Genomic DNA, 24789 nt, shown 5'->3' with positions numbered 1-24789 from the left:
GGACAAATTGGTAGAAGACTTGAAAATCCCAATCATTAGAATTCAAACGACTAGAAGTAAATGGTCTACATACCCTCGAATGCACATCGCTTTTATTCATGTAACCATTCTTCTTTTAGTAGCCTTATCTTTAACTTCCAGGACAATCCAGCAAACTGTTGGAGTAACATGAACCATTCCTGCTTTGCTACATAACATGAAAGCAAAAGTGTACAAAGTCATTTCCAGTGAAGATAAGTCAATCACGGTGATGATGAGGCCCTGGTGTGATACAGCTTATTGCTAAGGCTAGAGGGAGAACACTGAGGAGTATCTCCCACACTGAAGTCAAAGGTGAAGTTCTCTGCAAGGCTTATAAGAAACAGAGATCATGTTTATTTAGCCAGTGTAAATTCTCTTCACCAGTTAAACCATGGCAAGATTATCGGAGGTAAATGACAGATGCTGGTAAGGGATTGAGATAGCGCTTAAATTTGAACATATGAGACATCACCGTATCACTTTAGACAGAACTGTGAGAAAGAACAGAATTTCACTTTTTTCTTTGAAAGAGATCTGCCAAATCTAGAAAGGACTGTCTGAACTGGAGGTCTGTCAGACAGCTGGCACAGAGTCATCAACAAAATAAGGCCATGTTCACTTACATCAACAGTGGACACACCATTCTGTATCTCTGCAAATCCTCATTCACTCAGCAGAATGAGATTGTATTCTGTGATGTTGTGCTCCCCTCTACCCCAACCTCCTCCTTTGGCCTGGCTGTTACGCCCAAGGCTTTGCTCAGGACTAGTAATGCTGTCCGACTAAATACTGCAATTAAGCCAATCATTTAATCCAACAAACAGTGAGCAGCTCACGAGTTCCTTGAGCTCAAGTTCTCATAACAAAGCTGCATGTGAACTCCCAGATTCCCCCTAAATATTCTAAAGCTTAACTGACCGTAGTCTCACGGTGGATTATTGCAAATAATCAATTGGAGAATTCCCCTCTTAGAAGAAGAAAAGCATTCAAGAAACCTCCAGGGTGGAGCGTGATGAACATGCATAGAGTCTGTGTCATCATGGTTCCTGAAGAAACATAAGACCTGCGATACTTAGACACCAGGTGAGCTTGGTATGCTGACTTTTAGAGGTGCAGTATGGAGAGTAGAGTGAGTTGTAAAACTCTGGGTTAGGCCCTGTGATATGATTGCGGGGATAGGAACTGGATGGTACTGTGAAACTGATAAACTGCATTGTAGTCATCAGCAACTTTTCAATTTTCTGTCACACAAACTAGAACAAAGATACATGTGATTAGAATCACTCAAGATCCACCTGAAAATAAGGAAAAAAGTATAAAAATGGCTTAAGAGAGAAGGGATTTTGGGAAAAATACTACTGCAGACAACTGGGAGGACACTGCTTGATTCTGAGACCAGTCGGCAAGCTAGGTCAGTCTTCCCACACCCCCAGAGAGTTGCCAATGGATAAAGACTGACATGTTAGGTTATAGTGAGTGATCTCTGTGGGAAGCTTAGAAATCTGCACTGAGTTATTCCGTTACTCATAGATTGGCTTGGGTTGGAAGGGACCTTTAGGATCACCCAGATCCAAATCCCCTGCCACAGGCTGGGCTGCAAGCTGCTAGGTCAAGTTCTAGATCAGATTGCCCGGGAACCCACCCAACCTGGTCTTAAACACCTCCAAGGGACAGGGCATCCACAGCCCCTCTTGGGCAATCTGTTCCAGCAACCTCACCACCCGCTCGGTAACAAACTTTCCCCTGCATCAGCTGTATTATTCACATTATTGGCACACACACATACTCTGCAGATAGTATGTATATATACACCAGCAATTCAAAATAATGTATAATCTGATGCTCTAGTAAAGAGCAACAGATTCAAAATAAGCCACTTGTAAGAGTTCTCATTGGGTGTGGCCAAACCCCTTAAGGACAGTACTGTGAATCCATCTGAATACAGCTAGATGAAGGTGCTCTGCATTATGGGTTAACCCATGAATGTCAGAGTTCTCACTGGGAGCACTCATATTCTGTAAGGTTGGATGTGTAAGTCCATTTGAACACGGCCAGGTCTGTAGCACCAAAGTGAGTATAAACCTTTTAATGCAGCACATCCTCAGCATCAGGGACAAATGGCTCACAAAATCACCATTCCCTCACCATTAACTCACGCGTGTGTTAATTTTCAGAACGTAATCGAAGTTACAAAACCAGAGCTCTCCTCAAACAAGAATGGTGTCACAGATCAGTGTGTATAAAGAGGTCTGCCTTCTCTAATAGGAGTGTTAATCCCAATCTTTTGGTATGACCGCATTGTGGTCTACCACTGGAGCAGGTAGCTCTGAGCTTGCTGGGACTCTGTTGCTAAGTTGAGAGCAAAAGAATGTGCTCCCTGTCCTCACTACACTCTCTCCATTCACTAACAAAGAGAAACAAACGAAAAGAAAGAAGAAAAAAAGAGCATCAGAAAGAAACCAGGCAAGGCAGCTACTCTATCACTAGTTCAATTTTTTTTTTTTTTTTTTTTTTTTTTTTTTTTGTCCTTGTGACTAGAGGTACTGAATCCAAACCTAAAAACCATGTTCTGATCTTCATAGAAATCCAGATAAGCCTAAAGCCTGAGGGAACTGTCAGAATAACTGCATGTAAGACACAAGTACATGTTGCACTATTGCATAGATAGTAATACAAAAGAAGGGAGAGTTTACATCCCCTTCACTGCCCAGGGAATGATGTCACAGGACACTCAAAGGTCGAGGACCGGAGGCACAAGCGTAAATATGAAAGCACAACATTTTTCATCGTTCCTAATGCATTAGTTATGGCCAAGATGACCAACAGGGAACTCATTATCTGAGTTGAATACATAAAATGATAAAAAACAACTTTATCCTCCAGAGCAGTTTTTCATAAACAAGAAAAATCAGCAGAGACGATTAAGACCTTGAGAGGCTTTTTAGCAAAGCATTATCACCATCCCATACGTATAGAATCATTAGAATCACCAGCGTTGGAAAAGACCTCCGTGATTATCCAGTCCAACCATCCACCTACCACCAATACTTCCAACTAAAGCGTGTCCCCCAGTACGGCATCTAAATTTTTCTTGAGCATCTCCAGGGATGCTGACTCCACCACCTCCCTGGGCAGCCTGTGCCAGTGCCTGACCACACTCTCAGAGAAGAAATATGTAATATCATCCAACCTGAATCTCCCCTGGCTCAACTTGAGGCCATCCTATCTCATCCTATTGCTAGTTACATGGGAGAAGAGGCCTACTCCCACCTAACCACAACCTCCTTTCTGGCAGTTTGTGGAGAGCAATAATGTCACCCTGAGCCTCCTCTTATCCAGACTAAACAATCCCAGCTCCTCCAGCCACTCCTCATAAGACTTGTGCTCCAGACCCCTCACCAGTTTTGTTGCCCTTCTCAGAACGCACTCCAGGGCCTTAATGCCTTTCTTGCAGTGAGAGGCCCAAAACAAAGACACTACTAAATATGCAGCCTCACCAGTGCCGAGTGCAGAGGGATGATCACTTCCATGTTCCTGTTGTCAACACTGTTTCTGATACAAGCCAGGATGCCATTGGCCTTCTTGGCCACCCGGGCACACTGCTGGGTCATGTTCAGCCAAGCATCAATCAATACCCCCAGGTCTGTTTTTTCTGTGCAGTCTTCCAGCCACTCTGCCCCAACCCTGTAGCATTCCCTGGGGTTGTTGTGGCCAAAGTGCAGGAACCAGCACTCGGTATTGTTGAATTTCATCCCATTGGCCTCAGCCCAGTGATCCAGCCTGCACAGATTCCTCTGTAGGGCCTTCCTACCATGAAGCACATCAATACTTACTGCAAACTTGGTGTCATCTGCAAACTTACTGAGGGTGCACTCAATGCCCTCATCCAGGTCATCAGTGAAGATATTGAACAGGATGGGCCCCAGTACCAACCCCTAGCAACCGGTTACTGAAAGGCGAGAAGGGTCCCATAAATGAAAGTAAAAAGGCAAGAAGGCTTCACGTGACTGAGAATAAGTGGAGTGAAGGGGAATAGTTAGGGATAGTTTATAGAAGCAAGAATGTAGAGCTTGTTAGAAAATAATGGTCTGGGATAATGAGGGGGATGAAGGCCATAAAGATAAGGGCTTGAGAACAGCCCGAGGACATTTGGCAGGGAGGTGATTAGATGTCCACAAGGCAAGAAGAGACTGGTTTGGGGGGATATCCCCCCAAAAGGCCAGAAGTTTACGGAGAGAAAGCTCAGAAGTCTTTGTGAGGAAGACAACAAATCTTCATCCCACAACCCACTACGCACGCGCAAGAGGGGAGGGTCTGCATGCTAATGAACTCTCGGGGTGTAATGAGTATTCGAATTCCGGGAAAACTAATGATTTTGTATTAGTTTGGCCTATATCTGTAGCATGAGTTTTCCTGACGGTGTGCAAGTTAGGAGGAACAAGCCCTGTTGCACCCAGTGTCTGTGCAGCACTGATTAAAACGTACCTGCTTTTATAACTACTTTGTCGTTGTAGAGTTTGATTCTGCACATCAGTTACCACCTGGGTGTGACTCCATTTACCACCACTTTCTGGGCCCAGCCATCCGGTCAGCTCTTTACCCAGCAAGGAGTATATCTGTCCGAGCCATGGACTATCAAAACATCTTGCTCGATCCAAAAATAATTATTAATCTTGCTAAAGAGGGCCCAGCAGAGACCTTGCTGTGCCCCAGAAAACCACTAATTTATTGATAATCAGCGACTGAAAAGCACTGCAACAACAATTCACAGAGAATACTTTTCCTAAGCCATACCCTCTTATTCTCACATAAAATCATGCACCAAATAAAACAGACATATTTAGAAATAACTATCTCTGCATTTGCGTAGTTATTGCTGGTAACTGGCAAATAGTTTGTTGTGGCTCCCATTCTACTATGCAATATATAAATACATGTTTTTAGTCAGATTTGGGCATCCATCTGGAGGAGACTGCTTTGAAGGTCAACAATGATCACTAGTGCTCAGATTCCCAATAAGCACTTTAGCATGGCTATCAGAAAATTGCTTGTTAAATTGCAGAACAGTGGCAGACAGAATCCCACAAATCTGGCCACACTGCTTATAGTCAGTGCCAACAAGAAGACACTGAGGTTGAAATAAATCATGCAAGTGAAAAGAAATGAGAAAGAAGGTATTACTTTATTCTTCTAGCAGTATTCAGATAGCCATGAAATCTCTCCTGTGTCATTGTGCGTCACATTTACTTAATGTAGCTTTACTGCCAACAGGTTACCCCTCTCCCGTTGCATGTTGCTCATTCTGAACCACGTAATACCATCCTTTAAAATAAACGTACTGGGGGGTGGGTGTCCATTATCCTAACCAGAAAGTTGTTGATGGACTGCAGGAATCTCCTGGTCTTCTTTGCAGCCTTCTGTCTCGTTTTCCCAGTGGATATCTGTGTGGTTGAAATGCCCCATCAGAATGAGAACGAGCCTATGAGTGTGATGCCTCTTGCAGCTGAATCAAGAAGGCCTTGTCAACAAGCACCCCTTGACCAGGTGGCCTGTAGTAGACCCTGGCTACCAAATGCCCTCTATTGGTCCAGTCCCTGATTTTAACCCACAAGCTATCAACTGATTCGTGTTTCTCAGGGGCAGCTGTGCACAGTCTATCCACTTCTTAACATAGATGGCTCTTCCCCCACCTCTCCTACCTCACCCGTCTCTTCTAAAAAGCTCACTGCCCTTGATCATGGTATTCCAGTTAAGTCATCCCACCATGTTGCTGTGGTAGCAATAAGATCAGTTTTCAAACTGCACCATGGTTTCCAGTTCCTCCTGCTCATTTCCCATGCTGCAAGCTTGCATACAGAGGCACTTAAGCTGGAATTTTGGTCAATTTGCCTTTTTGGGGGAGCCCTCCCAAAAACCTCTGGGAAAAATATGAGGCTTTCTCCTGCTGCTTCCTAAAGTGATTGTATTCCATGACTCTTCTCTGTTCCTCAGCAGTACATACCCTTCCCCTATCAAATCTAGCTTAAAGCCCTGGAAATGAGCCACACCTGCTTGCTGCTCAGTACATTCATCACACGCAGCAGGTTGAGGGCCCCTGCTAGCACCTTGTCTGTCTAACTTAGATATGTTATCCCACGCTTTGCCGTGGGCAGGCTTGTTACCGCCCCTTCAAACCTAACTTAAAGCCCTGTCAATGAAACCAGACAGCTCCTTGGCCAGAATTCTTTTCCCCATATGACCTGATGAACCCCATCAGCAGCCATCAGGCAAAGTGCCCCATGGTTGAAAAAGCCAAAATTCCTGTGGTGCCACCGGCCTCTCAGCAACATATTTAGCACATGGGTTTGCCTGGTCCTCTCAGTATCCCTCACTGCCACTGAAGAGATAGAGGAAAACACCACCGGTACTCCCACTAAGTTATAATATAAATTACGTTATAAATAGATACATAAATATATTTATCAACTAAATTACAGTTATAATGAAGTTCTCTTTTTAAGAAGGATTGCTGACCACCTGTGCTATGATTCACACAACACTTTTTCATTTGATAGGCATTATGGATCACCTGGAGAAGCTGTGAATGCCTCATCCTTGGAAATGTTCATGATGCTCACGTTGAATGGGGTTAAGAGCAACTTAGTGTAGAGGATGGTGATACTGCTCAGAGCAGGGGAGTTGATGGGGTCTTTAAGGTTTCCTGGAACCCAAGTCATTCTATGATTCTGTGATTCTATCATTTAAATCAGCAGGCCATATGGTTTTCTTATGTTATTCCATATGCAAAGAAACTGTGGAAGCAGGTCACTGTGGGTTACCAACCCAAGAAATACCCATTTCTGAAGAATATGCCCACTCATGCTGTGGGATGTACATTTTTAGTAGCACTAGTGGGAAATTCATCTGCCTGCCCTGCTTGCATTCACGTAGAAGAGAAGGCTAAGGTACTGAATGAGTTCTTTGCCTCAGTCTTCGCTGGCAGTCAGGATTCTAATATTTCTCAAATCCCTGAACCCTGCATCCCTTAACATCGAGGTGGGGACCAGGGCAGTAAATCTCCCCCAGTGTGAGGACAGAGCAGGTCCAAGACGCCTCATGAGACTGAATGCGTACAAGTCTATGGGGCCGCATGGCCTGCATCCCAGGGTTCTGAAGGAGCTGGCTGAGGTGGTTGCCGAGCCATTCTCCATCATATTTGGAAAGTCTTGGCTGTCAGGTAAGGTCCCGGATGACTGGAGGAAGGGTCACGTCACTCCCATTTACAAGAAAGGGAGCAAGGAGGAGCCGGGGAACTGGTGGACAGGCTGGTGAGTCTTACCTCTGTGCCTGGGAAGATCATGGAACAGATCATCCTGGATGACATGCTTGATCACATGAGGAATGAGCGTGTGATCTGAGACAGCCAGCACGGCTTCACCAGGGGAAGGTCACAGAATCACAGATTCACAGAATTGTAGGGGTTGGAAGGGACCTCTAGAGATCATGGAGACCAACCCCCTGCCAAAGCAGGTTCCCTACACCACGTCGCACAGGCAGGCGTCCAGGCGAGACTTGAATATCTCCAGAGAAGGAGACTCCACAACCCCCCTGGGCAGCCTGTTCCAGTGCTCCGTCACCCTCACCGTGAAGAAGTTCTTACGCACATTCGTGCGAAACTTCCTATGCTGCAGCTGATGTCCGTTTCCCCTCGTCCTGTCTCCACGTTCCACTGAAAAGAGACTGGCCTCACCGCTATGGCCGCCACACCTCAGGTATTTATAAACTATTTATAAACCTGGATCAGGTCCCCTCTCAGTCGTCTCTTCTCAAGGCTAAACAGACCCAGTTCACTTAGCCTTTCTTCATAGGGGAGATGCTCCAGGCCCTTCACCATCTTTGTGGCCCGCCGCTGGACTCTTTCCAAGAGGTCCCTGTCTTTTTTGTACTGGGGAGCCCAGAACTGGACACAGTACTCCAGATGAGGCCTTACCAGGGCAGAGTAGAGGGGGAGGATCACCTCCCTCGACCTGCTGGACACGCTCTTCTTAATGCACCCCAGAATGCCATTGGCCTTTTTGGCCACGAGGGCACACTGCTGGCTCATGGCCAACCTGTCGTCCACCAGGACGCCCAGGTCCCTCTCTGCAGAGCTCCTCTCCAGCAGCTCATCCCCCAGCCTGTATTGGTGCATGCAATTATTCCTCCCTAGGTGTAAGACCCTACACTTGCTTTTGTTGAACCTCATCCGGTTTCTTACTGCCCAGCTCTCCAGCCTGTCCAGGACTCGCTGAATGGCAGCACAGCCTTCAGGCGGGTCAGCCAATCCTCCCAACTTCGTATCATCAGCAAACTTACTGGGGTGGCCACTATCCCCTCATCAAGGTCATTGATGAAGATGTTGAACAAGACCGGACCCAGCACAGACCCCTGGGGGACACCACTGGTTACAGGTCTCCAGCCAGACTCTGCACCACCAACGACGACCCTCTGCGCTCTGCCAGTCAGCCAGTTCTCAACCCACCTCACTGTCCACTCGTCTATCCCACACTTCCTCAGCTTTGTTATAAGGATGTCGTGGGAGACAGTATCGAATGCCTTTCTAAAATCGAGGTAGACTACAAGGTCATGCTAAACCAATTCGGTGGTCTTCGATGATGGAGTGATGGCACTGGTGGACAAGGGGAAGGTGATCGATGTCATTTACCTGGACTTGAGCAAGGCCTTTGACATGGTCCCCCACCACATCCTTATCTCCATGTAAGGAGGGATGTGGATTTGATGGGTGGACCACCCGATGGATAAGAAATGGGTCGAAAGGCTGCAGACAGAGGGTGGTGATCAATGGCTCTATGTCCAGCTGGAGGCTGGTAACAAGCGGCATCCCTCAAGGGTCTGACTTTGGACCGGTGCTCTCTATATTCTTTATCAAGGACATCGATGACGGGAGTGAGTGCGCCCTCAGCAAGTTTGCTGACGACACCAAGCTGAGCGGTGCGGTTGACACGGTGGAAAGAAGGGATGCCATTCAGAGGGTCCTCAACAGACTTGAAAGGTGGGCCCGGGTGAACATAGTGAGGCTCAACACAGCAAAGTGCAGAGTTTTGCACTTGGGCCGGAGGAATCCCAGGCATCCATACGGACTGGAAGGAGCAGTCCTTGAGGGCAGCCCTGTGGAGAAGGACCTGGGGGTCCTGATGGATGAAAACCTTCACAAGAGCCAGCAGTGTGCTCTTGCAGCTCAGAATGCAAATGGTATCCTGGGGTCCATCAGAAGAGGACAGGGAGGTGATTGTCACCATCTACTCTGCTCTTGTGAGGCCCCATCTGCAGAACTGTGTCCAGCTCTGCAGCTCCCAATACAAGAAAGACAGGGAGCTGTTGGAGAGGGTCCAGAGGAGAGCCACGAAGGTGATCAGGGGACTGGAGCACCTCCCCTACGAAGACAGGCTGAGGGAGCAGGGCTTGTTCAGCCTGGAGAAAAGAAGGCTGCAGGTGACCTCATTGCAGCCTTTCAATACCTAAAGGGGGCCTACAGAGGGGAGGGGAATCCACTCTTTGAAAGCGTAGATAACAGCAGGACAAGGGGAAATGGTTTGAAGTTGAAGGAGGGAAGATTTAGGCTGGCTGTCAGGGGGAAGTTCTTTACAGAGAGAGTGGTGAGGTACTGGAACAGGCTGCCCAGGGAGGTTGTGGATGCCCAATCCCTGCAGGTGTTCAAGGCCAGGTTGGATGGGGCCCTGGGCAGCCTGGTCTAGTCTTCAACGGAGAGGTTGGTGGCCCTGCCCGTGGCAGGGGGGTTGGAGATTCATGATCCTTGAGTTCCGTTCCAACCAAGGCTATTCTGTGATTCTACAGAATGGTCAGTCACAGCCCCCGAGGAAGAAAATATTTTTCATCTCCTCTGAAACCTTTAACATTATGAAAGTTTTCTCTCTACACAGGCGGGTTCTCTCCATCTCCTTCTGCAAGGTCTAAGGATAGCTCTGTATTTTATTTTATTTTTCTACTTTCCCCATCAGTTACACTGCATGGAGGAGCAGAGACTGCTGCTGTAGTTGCTTCCAACTTTGGAGTGTGAAACCTAGAAAATGAATCCAACTTAACACAATATGATTGCAACTGAGTGGGAAAAATGAGGGTCGAAATTTAATGAACAGGCAGGAAAAGAGAAAAACATTCTCTTAAACTCTGTCAGCCCCTATTTCTTCCTTACAGCAGTCATATAGAAAACAGGGAGCAGGAGAAATAAAAGGGTTAAGAACAAGGACTAAGCCTGTAACACCAAGCAGGCTAGCTGAAACAAACAAACTCTTTCACACCAAGTTGAATTTGCTTAGTGCATTATCTATAGTTGGGCAATAAATACACAAAAAGCCTTATTATTTTGCCAACGAGCTAAAAATATCCTTCAGGCAAAGTCAGAGCCCCTTCTTTCTAATTTGAGACTCCAGTGCAAAGTGACAGTTTGTTTTTGTGAACCTTAAAAATAAGCTTTCAGAAAGCTGTTGCTGAGTAAGTGCTAAGCCACAGACCTTGCACCATCTTAGAATTTGTGCAAGCTGCTGAAAAAAACTAACAGCATTAAAAATGCCCATTTTTTTCTGCACACAAAACAACACACTTCCACTAAGACTTAATTAAGTGTTACTTAACTACAATATTTTAGAAGCCAATGTGAACTGGTACTGAAGTTGATGACATCCCAGCTTGCCTGTCAGAGCAATTAGGTAATGCTGATAGGTAATGCTGTGTCGATCATGTAAGCAGAAAGATCAAATGCAAGTCAGGGTAACTCACTGAGATCTGCAACTCCAGCCCTGCATAAATTCTCACCCTTTCTAGAGAAACTCTTAAAGCTGTAACTCAACGAAGACTTGATGTTCTCACAACTTACCATTGGAATAGAAGGATAAGTCATCAAGGATCACTTCTTGCTTGGTTGTGTCCACCACAAAATCTTCAAAAGAACTTTCAGCTGCTGGCCGGAAGCTCTTCAGAGATTCAGTAGCTTTTTGGATTCTGAAAGCACAGGAGTGTAGGGATGGCAGACAAAAGAAACGGGAATGTATAAATCTACATTTCAAAAAGCAAAAATGCTAGGTTTTACTTACTGAAGTCTCACCTTCCTTACAGGCAGAATTTAAATGCAAAGATTAAAATCCTTACGCACATGAAGGTAAGGACAAGTGAACAAGTAGAAGTTCAAATAGCAGAGTATCTTTAAAGTTTTTTGCATTCTGTTCAAAGAACAAAACAGATGTGAAGTGCTAATGGAGACCAACTATTAAGATCAGAAGTGTAAAGTTGGAAGAGACCTGTTAGATTAACTTGTAAATAGCTGATATAATCACTGTGCAAAGGAATTTGTCAGTGAGCTGAACAGACTGCCCTTACACTGCAATTCTACTAAGCAGGGCTAGATGCTTTAGAAGGACAGAATCCCTTTGGTGTGCTACTTCTGAACACACACTGTACACAGTAATCTCTTCTGAACTGCAGCTGGGCTGGTTATGAGGTTCTGCAATAAAAGGTACTACACCCAGAACACTGCTAGCAAGTGTTAAGATAACCTACTTGACCAGACATCCTGCAGCAGCAGAATCTGCACCTAACCCAGACGATAACTGAGATACCTGACGTGAAGTTGTTTTGCTGTTTGAACAAAACAGGACTGATCAGTTTCTTTAAGGACTTCTTGAGCATATCCTACAAGACCATTATTTTCCAGGAGACCTTGATATTCTTCTGCTTGGGTTCGCAATTTGTCCAGCCTTAAATTCTTAGTCACTTCAATTGCCCTAAGAGCTGCAGACTTCTTCTCCTCCAGGATATTAATTAATTTCTCAAAACTCTGAGATGCCTCTTCTTTAGCTCTTTCCCCATTGCACTAGGAAAGAACAAAATGCATTTTAAACCAGTCTCATAGCTCTGTGTCTGCATAAAGAAACACAGATTTTTTTACAAACTATAACACCAATACAATCATCTGTTTGAAAGACTTACAGCTTTGTTATACTGTTAAAGAACTGAAAAGACAAGTAACACTGCACCCAAGCTAGTATATATTTACTATCTTAACATTGAGAACGAAGAGCAGGAAATTATTTCTCAGATTATGCCCTGAATCATATAGAGCTGTGAGATGTGAGCTCTACCTAAACAGCTCATGGAAAAGCACTATAAAAGCAGGTGGGTCTAAAGCCTTCCTGCCCAAGAGACTTCTCACTGTAAAAGGCTGAGAAGCAAATGTCCTTAATGTCCTTGGTAGGAGATTAGGAGATGCTGGAGGAGGAGACCTTAACAAGGCAAGACACTACTTTTCCAGATGGATTTCCTTGTCTTCTGAGACTATGAAGACCTGTTCAGCAACATCACGAGAACTTACTGGGGGAGGAAGAGATGCTCAACAATGAGTCTTTTGGGCACTGGGAAAGTGAGACACCTGAAGACCCTCCAACCCACTGACCAATTTCCAGCGTATTCTAAACCTCAAAGTGCACTTGAGCAGCTATAGTGTCATATCTCAGTCTGATAACCTCCTGAGACCCCAGCTCATTTTTGGTACATTCTGAAGAAGGACTGTACATGCTCAGTGGAACTGCACAAATTGTAACTTGAGCTCCTCTTTAGTGGGGGGGACTGTGAGCACATAAAAGTCAAAAGACTGCTAGTTCAGGCACATGTGCTCAGCACCAGAGAAACAACCCTGACTATTGTGACACTGCTGGATCCAAGGGCAGTAATGCAAGGCATATCATCATAGCTCACAGTCAATAAGATACAGACATATAAATCTAAGTATCACAGTGAGATCCAAGCAAACATTTAACTGATTGTTTGGTATTGTTTCATCTTAATTTACCATAGGGGATCTCAAACCTTGTGACCTCTGTATGTTTCCCAGGGTAGCCCAGTGCCATGTTTCAACACCCAACTCCCCTGGAGCAACAGGACCACTTCTGCCTACTACTTCAGATAGATGGACAGATATGATTTGCATACAGGAAAGGGGAGGGCCAAGAGCTCCTGCAATTTCTGTCAGTTTTGCATTTTGCATGCAAAGAATACCCCCACCTCTGTCTTCTACACAGAGTTTTTTATCTTAATTCTGACTTCACTGCAACATCCTCAAAATAATTAAAAAACATAAGCTGTGCATTTCCATTAATACAGAGAGCTTTAAGTCCAATTCATCTATCTTTGATTAAAGTATCAAATAAGCCTTATTTCAAATTTACACTGCAAACCAAAACTTCCCCTTCCCCTGTACATTGCCTAAATTTCCCACACTGTCAGAATGGTTTTAAAGTGAGAAGACTAACACAACTTCTACAGAAATTGTTTCAAATTAACCCTCCAGCCCTCAATATAGCCAGTGAAACACAGTGCTGGAAACAGTTCCAGCCCTTGCTGTGTGCCTCAAGGACTGCCCCTTCACAAAAAGAGCACATCATTATTACCTCTGTTTCTTTTAGCAGCAGACCCAGCTGTGAGATGTGAGCTTTTACTTGGCTTTCCTTACTGATGAGATACTCTATATCTTTTGAAAGCTTTTCCTATTAAAATAGAATAGCAAACAATCAGATCAAGGATTTCCAAACCAAACATATCAACAGCAGGAATAAGTCACTCAGTAAATATTCAGTTTACCTTGTAGCACGGCTGGCAGACTACTATCAGTTTTGAAAGTCATAGAATCAGAGAATCACCAAGATTGGAAAGACCTTATCTAGTCCAACTGTACACCTATAACCAAAATTTCTTAGTAAAGCATGTCCCTCAGTACAGCATCTAAACATTTCTTGAGCATGTACAGGGATGGTGACTCCACCACCTCCCTGGGCAGAATCACAGAATCACAGAATTGTAGGGGTTGGAAGGGACCTCTAGAGATCATCGAGACCAACCCCCTGCCAAACCAGGTTCCCTACACCACGTCGCACAGGCAGGCGTCCAGGCGAGACTTGAATATCTCCAGAGAAGGAGACTCCACAACCCCCCTGGGCAGCCTGTTCCAGTGCTCCGTCACCCTCACCGTGAAGAAGTTCTTACGCACATTCGTGCGAAACTTCCTGTGCTGCAGCTGATGTCCGTTTCCCCTCGTCCTGTCTCCACGTACCACTGAAAAGAGACTGGCCTCACCGCTATGGCCGCCACACCTCAGGTATTTATAAACTATTTATAAACCTGGATCAGGTCCCCTCTCAGTCGTCTTTTCTCAAGGCTAAACAGACCCAGTTCACTTAGCCTTTCTTCATAGGGGAGATGCTCCAGGCCCTTCACCATCTTTGTGGCCCGCCGCTGGACTCTTTCCAAGACATCCCTGTCTTTTTTGTACTGGGGAGCCCAGAACTGGACACAGTACTCCAGATGAGGCCTTACCAGGGCAGAGTAGAGGGGGAGGATCACCTCCCTCGACCTGCTGGACACGCTCTTCTTAATGCACCCCAGAATGCCATTGGCCTTTTTGGCCACGAGGGCACACTGCTGGCTCATGGCCAACCTGTCGTCCACCAGGACGCCCAGGTCCCTCTCTGCAGAGCTCCTCTCCAGCAGCTCATCCCCCAGCCTGTATTGGTGCATGCAATTATTCCTCCCTAGGTGTAAGACCCTACACTTGCTTTTGTTGAACCTCATCCGGTTTCTTACTGCCCAGCTCTCCAGCCTGTCCAGGACTCGCTGAATGGCAGCACAGCCTTCAGGCGGGTCAGCCAATCCTCCCAGCTTCGTATCATCAGCAAACTTACTGGGGTGGCCACTATCCCCTCATCAAGGTCATTGATGAAGATGTTGAACAAGACCGGACCCAGCACAGACCCCCGGGGGACACCACTGGTTAAAGGTCTCCAGCCACACTCTGCACCACCAACGACGACCCTCTGCGCTCTGCCAGTCAGCCAGTTCTCAACCCACCTCACTGTCCACTCGTCTATCCCACACTTCCTCAGCTTTGTTATAAGGATGTCGTGGGAGACAGTATCGAATGCCTTTCTAAAATCGAGGTAGACTACAAGGTCATGCTTAACCAATCGGGTGGTCTTCGATGATGGAGTGAGGGCACTGGTGGACAAGAGGAAGGTGATCGATGTCATTTACCTGGACTTGAGCAAGGCCTTTGACATGGTCCCCCACCACATCCTTATCTCCATGTAAGGAGGGATGTGGATTTGATGGGTGGACCACCCGATGGATAAGAAATGGGTCGAAAGGCTGCAGACAGAGGGTGGTGATCAATGGCTCTATGTCCAGCTGGAGGCTGGTAACAAGCAGCATCTCTCAAGGGTCCGACTTGGGACCGGTGCTCTCTAAATTCTTTATCAAGGACATCGATGACGGGAGTGAGTGCGCCCTCAGCAAGTTTGCTGACGACACCAAGCTGAGTGGTGCGGTTGACACGGTGGAAAGAAGGGATGCCATTCAGAGGGTCCTCAACAGACTTGAAAGGTGGGCCCGGGTGAACATAGTGAGGCTCAACACAGCAAAGTGCAGAGTTTTGCACTTGGGCCGGAGGAATCCCAGGCATCCATACGGACTGGAAGGAGCAGTCCTTGAGAGCAGCCCTGTGGAGAAGGACCTGGGGGTCCTGATGGATGAAAACCTTCACAAGAGCCAGCAGTGTGCTCTTGCAGCTCAGAATGCAAATGGTATCCTGGGCTCCATCAGAAGAGGACAGGGAGGTGATTGTCACCATCTACTCTGCTCTTGTGAGGCTCCATCTGCAGAACTGTGTCCAGCTCTGCAGCTCCCAATACAAGAAAGACAGGGAGCTGTTGGAGAGGGTCCAGAGGAGAGCCACGAAGGTGATCAGGGGACTGGAGCACCTCCCCTACGAAGACAGGCTGAGGGAGCAGGGCTTGTTCAGCCTGGAGAAAAGAAGGCTGCAGGTGACCTCATTGCAGCCTTTCAATACCTAAAGGGAGCCTACAGGGGGTAGGGGTTACAGGTCTCCAGCCAGACTCTGCACCACCAACGACGACCCTCTGTGCTCTGCCAGTCAGCCAGTTCTCTGCTAGTCAGCCAGTTCTCAGCCTGTGCCAGTGCCTGACCACACTCTCAGATAAGAAATATATAATAACATCCAACCTGAATCTCCCCTGGCTCAACTTGAGGCCATCCTATCTCATCCTATTGCTAGTTATATGGGAGAAGAGGCCTACTCCCACCTAACCACAAACATCTTTCTGGCAGTTGTGAAGAGCTCTAAGGTCATCCCTGAGCCTCCTCTTATCCAAACTAAACAATCCCAGTTCCCTCAGCCGCTCCTCATAAAACCTGTGCTCCAGACCCCTCACCAGCTTCACTGCCCTTCTCAGAACACACTCCAGGGCCTCAACGTCTTTCTTGTATGAGAGGCCAAACCAAAGACACTACTAAATATGCAGCCTCACCAGTGCTGAGTACAGAGGGATGATCACTTTCCTGCTTTGGCTGGCAACACCATTTCCAAAAGAAGCTAGGATTCCATTGGTCTTCTCAGGCACATAGCACACTGCAGGCTCGTGTTTACCCAAACACTGATCAACACCCTTAGGTCTGTTTCTTCTATGCAGTCTTCCCCGACTCTGCAGCATTCCCTGGGCCAAAGTATAGGACCCAGCACTTGGTCTTGTTGAATTTCATCCCATTGGCCTCAGCCCAGCAATCCTTGCCTCTGACAGGCATCCTACCTCCAGGCAGATCAGCACTTTCTCAGAACTTGGTGTCATCTGCAAACTTACCAAGGGAGTACTCAATGCCCTCATCGAGGTCATCAGTAAAGATACTGAAGAGGACAGGCCCCAGTACCCACCCCTGGGGAACACCAACTCATGACTGGTCACCAGCTGGATTTAACACCACCAATCTCTGTGCTGGCCATCCAGCCAGTTCTTTACCTAGCAAAGAGTGTATCTGTCCAAGCCATGGGCTGCAAGCTTCCCCAGGGGAATACTGCAGGAGACAGAGTCAACACTGTAAAGAACTGTTGAATTTTCTAAAATGACCACACTCACAGATTCTTGACAGAGGAACCAAAGGCTTAAGAACGTTATTAAACTTACAGAAAAGCCCTGTCAGTTATTAATTCATTTCTAGTAAGATCTACGAGAGAAATGAGAGCCTTGAAGTAGAGCTTTCGAGTGTCTCTGCACTTCCCTGTTTTCAAAAGTTAACATCAGTACAGGAACAGCCTTGCAAATAAGCAAGGAGGTCAAAAAGCAGAAAGCTACGCAGCTTCAGTAACATGCAGTAACACGAGATATTTCAGTTTCAAATTATTTTGACGTGATTTTGAAGTGTCAGTTCATCCGAGACCCAAGGGAACCAGCCTGAAATTATCCAGTAGTACCAGCTGGACTGCAAACTATTAATGGCATAAACTTTCTGAAAGGGTCAGTACTGCTGCACAAATGGCTAAATTAAGGGGAAGCACTTTGAAAAGGTGACAGAAAAATTATTTTCTCGGATATGCTAAGTCACATTAATATGTACACTAGCAGAGGTTGCACAACAGCATGCCTCATGACCAGTGTCCCCCAAAGACATGTGCAGGCTTCCTGCCAGAGAGTGTTTGCCCTTACAACAGAAGCTCAATTTACTTTCTCTTCTTAAGTTCAGGTCAAACAACGTTTACTTTTACCTTCAGAGTTTTATAGGCAGTGCTCATTGCTGTTATCCTGTGGTTTGCATGAGATCCACCCAGCTTACAAAGATGACAGACAGGTCTTCTGCAGATTTCACAGTACATGTTCACTTTCTCCATTTCATGTTCTGGGCACATCAGAATCTAAAAAAGAGTGCAAAGAATGGAAGAGTATTTCCAAAAAAGAAACCATTAAAACAAACAGCCATCCCAAAGCAGCATCTGATTCCTACAATGGATTTTTGATATATTCAACTTACGTGCCATATTTTTGTATTTGTCCACAATTTTATGTCTTTGTACACACCAAGTAGCCTCCATACTGCAGTTAATCATCTTGCTAATCCCTGAAGTTCTTCGCATGCTGTAAAATACTTCTAGCCATGTTCAGAACTGTAAATGCAATATATACAAAACACCCACCCTCTCAAATTCTACTGGCTCCAGGTCAGCACCTCAATTCTCTCTCAAGAGTTACAATTTGTTTCTGAAAGTGAGAGTTGTCGTAATACAGGAGTAATTTAAATCTAAACTAGGCTCAGAATGGTTACATAGCTATAGCTCTTGGAGCGAAATACAGCCTCTAACATCATTCACAGTATGTTTAAAGATAAAAGGCTCTGTTTCATTTATTGTTTCTCATCTGATTCCAATTACAATTGTTCACTGCAGTATCAGCCTCAATATTCTGAAAAGTCTGGCACTCACTAACAAAAACTGAATGTATATGTTGGAGTAACTGCTAAATGAGGGAGAAAAATGTCCAACTCCAAGTTTAAACAGCAGACATACACACCAAAAAAAGGAGCGGGGAGAAAGACAAAAAAGCCAAAATAAAGAAAAAAATCCAGCAGCAGTAAATATGGACACACTAAATGAAAACTGCTGACCATCCCTGAAACCAGCTCTCAAGACCATATTTTATCTTGGGCTACGGTGAGAAGGCAAAGACACTAGTCTCATCAACACCCTGGTATACAGTATTATCATTAAGCAGAACACATGGTAAGCTACCCAAATTGTCACTGTCTAGTTGATTTAATTTAAAAAATAAAAGGAAGAAGAGACTTTCAGCAAAATCAGCTATGGAAAAAGGTATCTCCAAAGAATTGCAATCATCTCTTATCCCACAGAAGTCATTTTTTCCACAGCACTCTCCAGCCACACTTAAGAGAAACCAAATATTTTTATTTACCTCTTGCGTAAATCAAGTGGTGCCTGCAAACTAGAGACAGAAAAAGCAGATTATCTTGTCTAGCTGTCTAAAAATTCAAGAACAATCAGTCTCTGTGTGCTTCCCCCACCACACATGTTACAAAGCGCTCCACAGTCTAGTTTTAAATTAATGATACAACCAGGAACATCACTTAGGAGACTCACAAATACTCTTCCATTCAGTTCTGGTCTTAACAATGTACCATAATTAAAAATGCACTTTTCCTTCCTCATACTAAATTCAGTCCTCAAAAAAAATAATGACCAATTTACTATTGATAACACTTAAAGCCTTCCCCTATGCTTCTATACAAGGGACAGAAGCAACACACTAGAGCTACTTTTTATCAAGTTTTTTCCCACACTCTGGCCCCAAATACATGGAGCCATGATACCACCTGCGTGGGGATCAAAACCTAGCAACATACAAGCACTTCTGGAGTACTTCATCAAGCGAGCACTGCTGCTACTAGGAAATTCACAAAGTCAGCACAATTCCTGTCACTAAACACAAGCATATAGCGACTGGGACACTAAGACTTGTGGTTCTTTGCTAGAGAGAGGGCAGTTGTGACAATTCCTCCTGTTGTGTAACTTGAATTTAATTAGGTACATCCATGTCCTCTATCACACTTAGCAAGAGAAATAAAAGTGACAGCAGCTTGCAGCACTGTGTTTTGTCTGAACATAGCAGTAGTGTATAAAGTAGAAAATTTGCAATTGCATTGTTGTCTTTTGCTACAAAGAAGGATTAGAAGTGTTTACCTAGGAGCAGCAGAAACCTGAACTCTCACCTCTAGCTATCACTTAGTGCAAGGAGGAATAAGACAAAAATGATGCTTTGCATAGGATTAAGCTCAGGCTCAAAACATGCAAAGGGAACTATCCTCATGCGTAGGGTTTTGTTTGGTTGCCTTCTGTTGGTTTGGTTTTTTGTTTGCCATACACAGGCATCCTTCTTGTCATGACATTTAGAATCACTGCCTATTCTGAGTTGGAAGGAACCCAGAAGGATCATCAAGATCAACTCCTGCCTCCACACAGGACCACCTAAAATTCAAACCCTGTATCTGAGAGATTTGCTCAAATGCCCCTTGAAATCCAGCAGTTCAGCGCCATGCCCATTACCTTGGGGAGCCTGTTCCATGCCACCACCCCCTGGTGAAGAATCTTTTCCTAACACCTAGCCTGACCTTCTCCTGATGCATCTCCATGCTGTTCCCTAGGCTTCTATTGCTGTCACCAGAGAGCATAGATCAGCACCTGCTCACATTCAGCTAGCCATCAGCCAGAACCACTGGATCCCTTTCTCTGGGGCTTCTTATCCTCACTGTACACAGAACCAGGCTCATCCTGCTCCACATGCAGAATCCAGCACTTGCTCTTGTTAAACTTCATGCATTTGGTGATTGCCCAGATCTCCAGTGTGTCAAGATCCCTCTGCAAGGCTCTCGAGAGGATCAACATCTCCTCCTAATTTAGTGTTGTTCACAAACTCCAGTACCTATGGACCACAATGCCTTCTAAAATACTTTCCCAGGTTTTGCCAACAAATTCCATGAGAAGCCTGAAGTGTATTCTCCCCACATCCAGGGTTGAAGTTTTGGTGGCAGTTTTCCTCCTATCACCAAAGATTTTTAACTCAATACTTCATGTTCACTGTGGACAAGACAGCCCCCAGCTGCCAATTCACTCAGAAAACCCTCTCTGTTTACAAGCAACAAATCTACAAGGATGTGTTTCCTAGTAAACTCCCTTAAGATAATTCTGGGAGCTCCAAATCTTTATGTTGTAAGGTAAATGAATAAATATATAAAACCAATCCATTAACTGATGTAAAACAAAATGCTTAATTTTAGAGTTCCCTTCAAATATGTTCAAGCCACTTTGGCATCAATAAAGAAAAGCTTATCATTTACTCAAATGACAGCAGAAATAAATAAAACAGTGGTCCTAAAAATCAACTGCAACAGTACAAATATGTCTGAAGCTATACATGAACACAGCAGTCAAAATTTCCTAAGATCCGGTGTACTTACTTTAAGTCTGATACTGGTGGTTGGTCCAACATACTCATGCTGAGCTTTTACAGTTCCCCAGGGATGGTGTACCTTGAAACATTCATTGCAATAGCTTGCACTGCAGTCCACGCAGCTCTTTGTGGATTCTTGAGGTGGAGGTTTGCAGAAGTCACACATAATAGCTATGGCTGCCCTGGCTGCCTGTCGGTGTCGTTCCACAATTGTTTCCAAAGTAAAATTTCGAAATAAGCCATTGACACCACGTTCTCCAAGATCAATATCATGCAGGCAGCCAGGACAAGGAAACATAGTTGTTCTTGGAGTCAGAGAGTTGCGTTTTCTGCCTGTGTAGACAGCAAATCCTGATTAGTAGGAGTATAAACAGATCAGACTTTCAGATCATAAAAAGAAAAGCACCAGAATTTATGAACCAATCCCAAATTATTATGGGATGTCATCCAGATTAATACAATACTAATTTATAAACACTCTGCCAAGCCAAAGAAAATAGATTTGCCATGACAAGGTACTGTAATGTTTGAGACCAAAGAACATTACAAACCATTTCAAAACTTAATTGTGTCAATATGAATTTAACTGTTCCAATTCTACCTTCTGCTTCCTGCAGCTTTGCTTCTCGCATCAACTCTGCCAACAATACTGCTTTTCATCAGAGCACGTCCTGCACTGCCAGGCATAAATAAAAACAATTTCTCTACTACTCTACTGCTCAGAGCTTCTCAGTATCCCTGCATGAAGCACGGAGGCTGGCTGCTCCAGCTTGTGGCCACCTAATTCAGTGAGACTGAGGGTTCACTAAGGAACAAATGTATACCTTCCTAAGCCTAATAGACTCCTATGTTAGTTACACACCATGGGGAATTTAAAAAAGACACTCCTTTAAAAGATGATGCAGTTGTCTGTAGTCTAGTTGGAGATGCATTCAAATGTTGCCTTTTGAAACACTACACATGTACCTCTTAGGAACCAGCCAACACTAGGCTAACTGGCTGTCTAAAGAGAGACCAATAGCTTGTAACACATTCCATTGAAAGATGCTTATTCCCATTGAGAACAGCTGATCCTAGTTCGGAGCTCCCTGAAGTTTTCTTCAGCTGAATCAAACTTATCTGGGTTATCCCAAGAGAAGTCATAAAATGAGGAAAATGAGAACTAGCTATTTCCAGTATGAACTATCAGCCAGAACTCTTAGTCAAAATGTGCAGAGGATGACAAAGCTTTTCTCTATCTGAACAGCTTTGATAACGGAAGAATGCTTAGAAACCCCAAGCACAAAGGCTCTTACTATGATGATCAAGTTTGAGAGCTTCCTGCACTCTGAATCACAGATAGTTACACACATTATGTCTAGCTCATTTTATTCTGAAAGGGGACTGTGGAGAAGCTCCAAATAGCTGCACACAATTTTCTCCTCCTCTCCTAAACAGAAAGATTGAAGGCCCAAATAAAACAGCAATCTAGAAGAGCCTCTGGAGCATGTGCCAAACACTGCTCAAACAGACCCAAAAGCTATGAATAGCACGGTGTTCTTAAAGCTAGCAAGCAGGACTGCGTCCCTATCTCACTCCTGAGAAACAAAGAACAACAATCAAACAGTAGTCGTTTATGTATCTCTGCAGCAGGCAAAGCTAGAATTTAAGCCTAACGCATATTTCCTATACAAAGAAAAAAATCCAACATCCTCTGCAGCTAGATCATGGTTTTAAAATCCCTTAGAGAGGATTTCATTCTGCTGTTGCTAACAAGTTCATAAAGGAGGTATAACTTAAACCTGAATTCTTAGTCCTGAAATAAATGAATTCTCTAGAAATAGAAGTTTGTTCTTATGTGTATTTAGTCATTTTCTTCCTTTCAAAGGTACTGATGTTTCATTCATTTTTGAGCACTCCTTTTACACCAGCCAAAAACACTTGGCTTGCACTGCTCTTCTATGGTTGCTTCACCCAACACTTCATAACTCGCCTTCCTATCATGCCTCTTCCAGCTTCTCACCATCTCTCTCAAAGAAGCAACCTAAACACTAGCACAGGAAGGTGGTTGTTTTATAAACCTTTGAAATGTGCCCCATAATAGTCATGTATGACCATCAGCTAAGAAGCAAAAACCAAAAGGTAAGTGAGTCTGTGCAAGCTGGCAGCCTCAGTTTCTCAATCTTGGTTAGTCTGATGCCCTCCTGTACATACCAAACACAGTACAGCTGACTCAAGTCACCATACACAGCTTTATGGCTAAAGGAAGCAGAGGTTTGGTGTGGATTTTGTGTGTATGAGGTTTGGGGTTTTTTCCTTTTGGTTGGTTGGCTTCTTTGCTTTCAATATTTTAAATTTTTCTATTACTTAGTTGAAGCAAATTAATTACCCAAACTGCGTGTTCTGCAATATCTGTAACTTGGCATACACAGCAACACACACATGCAAGGCACAGGAATAGCAGCAAGACACAAACTTTATCTCAAATGTAAGCTCCAAGCTTAGAACATTCCACACAGACACCTTTCACACAGACACCTGCAATGGCCTAAAAGAAAAAGGATTCCGCATACAGTGCCATGCAGTCAACAGCTATAGAAAGGGATTTGGAGTATTTATAAAAACTAAAAGAATAACAGCACAGCGTTGTGTGTATGCCTACAAGCAATTCACAGCAGAGAGCAAGCAATGACAAAACATGGAAGAAGGAAAAAAAAAGACAATACGTGCAGTGGTCAAGTTTAAAAATACAATTTGAAATTCTCATCCAGGAGCATGCTTTTGAAGTCTGGGCGAAGCAGCTCACACGTGGGACTGGTAACACAGAGGTGAGCTCTGCTGCAGTCCATTTGAGGCCTTTCATTCTGCCCATCATGGGACAAAATTTCTGCCATCACAGGCCATGCTTGGCAGTGACTGGTGACACTGCTGGTAGGAAGCCATCCAGCATCAGGCAAACCCTGTATTTCTTAAGATGTCTCATCCCTTTTCCCTGGCTGTACTCTAAGAGCCTGGTCTGTTTTTTTCCCATTTTAAAACCTGGGAGAGTACATTCTTAGCAACACTGCATGCTATGGTGCATCAATATTTAGAGGAAGAAACATTCTCTTTTTGCCTCTTTTAAAACAATGACAATATACTAATATGCAACAGGAACTAGCTCGATTTCCTGATTCCTGCTTTTAAGGTTCATATGCTTGCATTTTAGAAAGAAAGCACTCATGAAGTGATAAATTACTTGGAGCACTGTCATTCCTAGCTGTCTTGTAGCTTGCTAAAACTGAACTGCAAGCATTCCATGCAGCAAAACAAACAAACACACAAAAAACCCCATAAAGAAACAAAAACCCACAGATTTTGTAGTCACATCAGATGTGTGGCCAAGAGAATCTTAGATCCATTCCATATTGTCTTCTACAGTTTGCCAATCCAGTTTCCAAAAAACAAGTATATACTCTCTATACATTCTGTGAAATACTATGAATCATATCAAGGAAACTTCATCTGTAATGAATAACTCTACCAATAACTAAATAGGCACAGCACGTTCTCATACTCAGTCTCCGAACTCACAAGTATCAGAATGGAGACTGTGATGACTCAAGTCAAAGAGCAACCTTGGGTATTTCTTAACACAGACACCACTTAGACTACTCTTCCCAAAAAAGAGATGACAGCACTTCTAATGTAGAAGAGCTCAACCTACATCTGTGGGTTTGCAAAGGGATAAGATATCTTAAAGATAAAAATTGTTCTCCAAGTAAACTATCACCAGCATTCTATGATTATGGATGAGACAAAAATTAAATGTGTAAGTTAAAAAAAAAAACAAATAAATAAATGAATATTTTAAAAGTCAACTGGATTCTCCTAAAAGCTTTAAAAAATGTAAATGTCTATTGCCAGCCCCAAACTCAGCTTTTGGACAGATGCTTAGGAAGAA

General features: G+C 44.4%; 1 protein-coding gene across 1 annotated transcript in view; it reads right to left on the bottom strand.

Annotated features, from left to right (window-relative positions):
- Positions 1-24789, bottom strand: part of LOC104915361 (E3 ubiquitin-protein ligase TRIM36) — a 77559-nt gene that overhangs the window by 46720 nt on the left and 6050 nt on the right. The window contains exons 3-7 of the mRNA XM_085214108.1: positions 20875-21200; positions 17618-17764; positions 13461-13556; positions 11634-11887; positions 10895-11019 (exon numbers count right to left, since the gene is read on the bottom strand). Of these exons, the coding sequence (XP_085070234.1) occupies positions 10895-11019; positions 11634-11887; positions 13461-13556; positions 17618-17764; positions 20875-21200 (948 nt within the window). The remainder of the gene's footprint in view (positions 1-10894; positions 11020-11633; positions 11888-13460; positions 13557-17617; positions 17765-20874; positions 21201-24789) is intronic.

This window comes from Meleagris gallopavo, chromosome Z (assembly GCF_905368555.1).
Source record: "Meleagris gallopavo chromosome Z, MGAL_WU_HG_1.1, whole genome shotgun sequence".
Classification (NCBI taxonomy): Eukaryota; Metazoa; Chordata; class Aves; order Galliformes; family Phasianidae; genus Meleagris; species Meleagris gallopavo.
The sequence above is the reverse complement of the archived record's forward strand: the minus strand, read 5'-3'. Positions and strand labels throughout refer to the sequence as shown.